Below are 4,101 nucleotides of genomic sequence, written 5' to 3' on the forward strand. Positions count from 1 at the left end.
TTGCTTTTACCCTTCCCCATCTGTCCTGAGTCTAACCCAAGTCCCACACCCTCGCTCCCGCTGTAGCAGCCTTCCCCGAGGGGCTGCAGGCTCAGCGGTCCCAGCTGAGGCTGCTCAGGGTGTCCTCAGCCCAGGGATGCTTCCCCCAGGCCTCCCCCTTCCCGAGCAGCTTGGCTTGGCCTTCTCCTCCTGAGCCTATTATTTTGGGAGAGTGCTGAGGTCAGCCCTGCTGCAAGGTGCAGTCAGTCGGAGGCACCCGTCTGTCCTCAGCTGGCCCTTGAGAGCTGGCCTTGGGACTGGGGCTGCTAGATCCCAGAAGAGACAGCTCTTCTTCCTGAGGACCGCAACATCCATCCGGTACAGACACCGGCAGAGGGCAACGGGGTGCGCTTCCCAGAGACTGCGAGAAGTGGAGGAGTTGAGGGCTGGAGGGGCAGAGGAGCCCAGGAACCCCCTGCTCTTAGGAGAACAAAGGAGGCAGGGCGCTCCTTAGCACCTCCAGAGCCTGCCCCCTGGTCCCATGCCTGAGGACCAGCTCCCCACGGCAGTATGGTTTTTGTTTTTAAGTCAAAGACGCAAGCTGACCCTCAGCCCCACCCTGGGTAAATGCTGGGCGCTGAGTAAGGAGCTGTGTGCTGTGAGACTTATGTAAGGATTTCTCTCCTGGCAGTCAGCCTAAGAGTGACAGCAAAGCCCTGCCCTGACAGGGGAGGTGCCCCCCCGGCAGGACTGCAAACGAGTCCGGTTTGGAGAGGGCCCAACTCCGCCCCAGGTATCCGTGTTCGAGTGGCAGAGAGGCTGCTGTCTTGCAAGCAGTTGCCTACCTTTCTCCCTCTACTTAGCACAGGTCTCTGCCCGCCCCCCCCCCCCCCCCCCCCCCCCCACCTCTGGACGGGCTCCCGGGTGAGGGAATGGGAAGGGAGCCCCTGCAGAGGGACCACCGGCTCTAAAGACCTCTTCTGTTTCAGGTGTCAATGAGCTCAACAATGAAGCTGCCCACAGCAGCCGTGCTCCTGGGGCTACTCATGGTCACCACACAGCAGGAACGAAAAAAAACGTGTGTGCCCAAGGCCCTCTCCAACACTGATATCCTCTTGTGCAAGTAAGGCAGGCTGGGCTGGAACGGGAGGCAGGCTGGGCGGGGAGGAAGTGGGACCCAGGTCTCTGACCTCGGCGGGTGTCAGGGTCCAGAACCAGGGAGCATGGTCGGTTTTTCAGGCCAGCTTTGGCAGGACAGGTAGAAAAGTGTCAGGTGGGGAGACCACCTTGACAGGGCGTGAGCACAGGGTCCAGCCTTCCAGCTGACAGCTCATCCTCCGGCCAGGGCCTGATTCACCCTCCCTCCCTCCCACGGCACACACCTGGAAGAAACTCTGGGGCACTGGCTGTAAATAAGCCCGCTGGGACAGAGGGGACCACCTCAGCATGCACCCTCCTCCTACAGCCAAGGGACATGGTAAACATGGAATTGTAAAGACCCTCCCCATGTGAGAGCGGGCTGCTGGTTCTCTGGTCACTTGTCACAGAAGGGTCTGGGGCAGGTAGGCCGTCCAGGGAGGGTGGCCTTTGGTGGAGACTAGTTCAGAGACAGGCCCTGGAGGGGGAGCTTCTTCCCTCTCAAGGGAACACTTGCCTCCTGGGCTGTGTCACAAAGCCGGGAATGTAGCTTGCTCTTCGTTCACTCCATTGGATAGAGAAGGCAAAGTGTCATTCTCTGGCCCCGTGAGTCATCTTCAAATGTGACCTGGTCCTCTTAGAACTGTACTCCCCTCTGCCAGTTGGGTGGCCAGGGAGGGTGACCCCTACTGAGACCGTCTTTGAGATATTGGGCCAAGGGAGGAAGAGCTGTCTGAATTCTCACAAACATTATCTTTGGAGCAGTAAGTACAATAAGTACTTTCCCTTACGAAGTTATCAAGTTGAATGCTTCAAATACAAAGTGACACCACCACCCCCTCCCCCGCCCCATGCATTCCAATCAGTCCGGAGCAGAACAAAACAGAATGTTACAGCAGCAGCCTCTGGTGCAGGATAGAGGACAGGTGGCTGGCTCTTGCATCCGGGTAATGGGTAGGCTCTGACCTTCCCAGGGTGGCAGGATTTGGATGCTGATAGGCATGCAGAAGGTCAGCTCCCTTCTCCCACCCTGTCCCCTCCACCCCCTGGCAACCAGTGGGGAAGTCTGATAGGTCATGGCAAAGCTGAGCCAGGCCACAATAAAGGCCCCATTCGCCTCAGTGTTTCCGCCTAAGGAAATGATACTATCTGTGTAGCTGCTGGAGGCAGCCGGTGTGGCGCTCTGCTTGACCCTGTTGCTGATTTCTGCTTGCCCTGGGGCACCGTGCACCATGACACACACAAGTAGACGCTCCGGGCACCTGCTAGGCATCCGACACTCTCCAGGGCACTTTTGACTGCTCACCTCATCCAGTTGTTGACATTGGGAAAAGCCGATCCTACTGCCATCACATCACTGCTGGCTCATAGAGACCCTCTGGGACAGGGTAGGACTGCCCCTGTCTGTGTCAGAGACGGTTAATCCGTACGGGAGCAGAAAGCCACATCTTTTGCTGGAGGAGTGGCTGGTAGGGTCAAACTGATGACCTTGTGGTTCATAGCACAACCCATTACCAACGACACCATAAAATAAAAACGACCTCCAGTGGCCTGGTCTGGTCAGTGTTGGGCTGATAACCTCATGGTTGATGGTTCAAACCTACCAACCTCTCTCAGGGAGAAAGATGAGGCTGTCTACTCCCATAAAGAGTTACCGGCTCAGAAATCCCATATAGGAATACACCTGATAGCAGTGGGTTTGGTGTGGGGGTTTTGTGTATAAAGGACATACTGTCACCCACCCCCTTTGCAAATGAGGGGTCTCAGAGATTAACTAGCCCGCCCACATGATTTACACAGTTTAACATTGGCAAGGCCAGAACTCAGACATTCTTTGTCTGACTCATCATGCAGGTCTTTGACAACCCCCCACCCCAGCCTTGTGCTGTGATCCAGAGCCCAGAGGGTCTCAAACTTGAGTGCAGGGAAACCATTCTCAAGGGCTGCCCAGGATATGCCAGCAGACACCCTGACTGAGCAGCAAACGGGAATTTAAGGAGCTGAAGTCCCATGCTATGAGAGTGCCTTTGGGCTGTGCACCGAGTGCCCGAAGAGAAACTCGCTGCCATCCACCCGTCCACGCAGACTCAGAGTAAACTAAGATAAGGTGACCAGACGGCCCGCTTTTGGCGGAACAGTCCTGATTTTTAACAATTTTTCCCGTATCCCGCAGCGTTTAAAAAAAGTCCCGATTTTTGGAAAGAATTCACAACAAGCTAGGGTATACGGTTTTCCGCTGCCATGTGGCTATTTCACCAGGATATGAGTTGTATCAATGGTGTCCCCCTTTACCAATGTAAAAATCTGCTCACCTTACACTAAGAGGACGGGAGAACTGCCCCTGTGGGTTTTCAAGACTGTAATTAACCCTTGCCTGGAGTCAAAAGCCCTGTCTTTTCTCCCAAGCATTGGCTGGTAGTTTCGAACTGCTGACCTTGAGGTTAGCAGCCCCCAAAATAACCACTAGGCCACCAGGGCTCCTCGCCAAAAGAGAAGGTATCACTGCTGGGGGTTTTCCCTTGTCAAATATCATTGTGATATGATCGGGCATCACGGACACCCCGTACGGAAGCTCCAATCTTAACACTATTGACTTTGAACGACGAGCCTTCCCGGACAGTAGATTCTCGAACCAGAACATAGCCTAGCATCCAGGCAGGGCTCTGCAATATCTCAGCCAGATGAGAGAAGGGGTTTCTATCCGGGGGAGTAAGCAGGGGAGCCAGGGTCACAGGCACAGGTGGGCCTTGTTCAACTTGTTAACTCCAGCCTCTCCACCGCCTCCCCCTCCTGGAGCTTGTTGACCAAGGCTGCCTTCCTGGGTCAGGCTGAGCAAACATCTGACCAGCCTCTTTTTTTTTAAAAATCATTTTATTAGGGGCTCATACAACTCTTATCACAATCCATACGTACATCAATTGTGTAAAGCACATTTGTACATTCATTGCCCTCATCATTCTCAAAACATTTCCTCTCCACTTAAGC

General features: G+C 54.8%; 1 protein-coding gene across 1 annotated transcript in view; it reads left to right on the forward strand.

Annotated features, from left to right (window-relative positions):
* The first annotated feature begins 740 nt into the window (after nucleotides 1-740).
* PEBP4 (phosphatidylethanolamine binding protein 4) overlaps nucleotides 741-4,101 on the forward strand; it is a 308,133-nt gene continuing 304,772 nt past the window's right edge. The window contains 2 exon segments of the mRNA XM_004718169.2: nucleotides 741-772; nucleotides 969-1,102. Coding sequence (XP_004718226.1) covers nucleotides 975-1,102 — 128 coding nt within the window. The 5' untranslated portion in view covers nucleotides 741-772; nucleotides 969-974.

The sequence above is a fragment of the Echinops telfairi genome, unplaced genomic scaffold, assembly GCF_000313985.2.
Source record: "Echinops telfairi isolate 266 unplaced genomic scaffold, ASM31398v2 ScPeMD7_9;HRSCAF=40, whole genome shotgun sequence".
Taxonomy (NCBI): domain Eukaryota; kingdom Metazoa; phylum Chordata; class Mammalia; order Afrosoricida; family Tenrecidae; genus Echinops; species Echinops telfairi.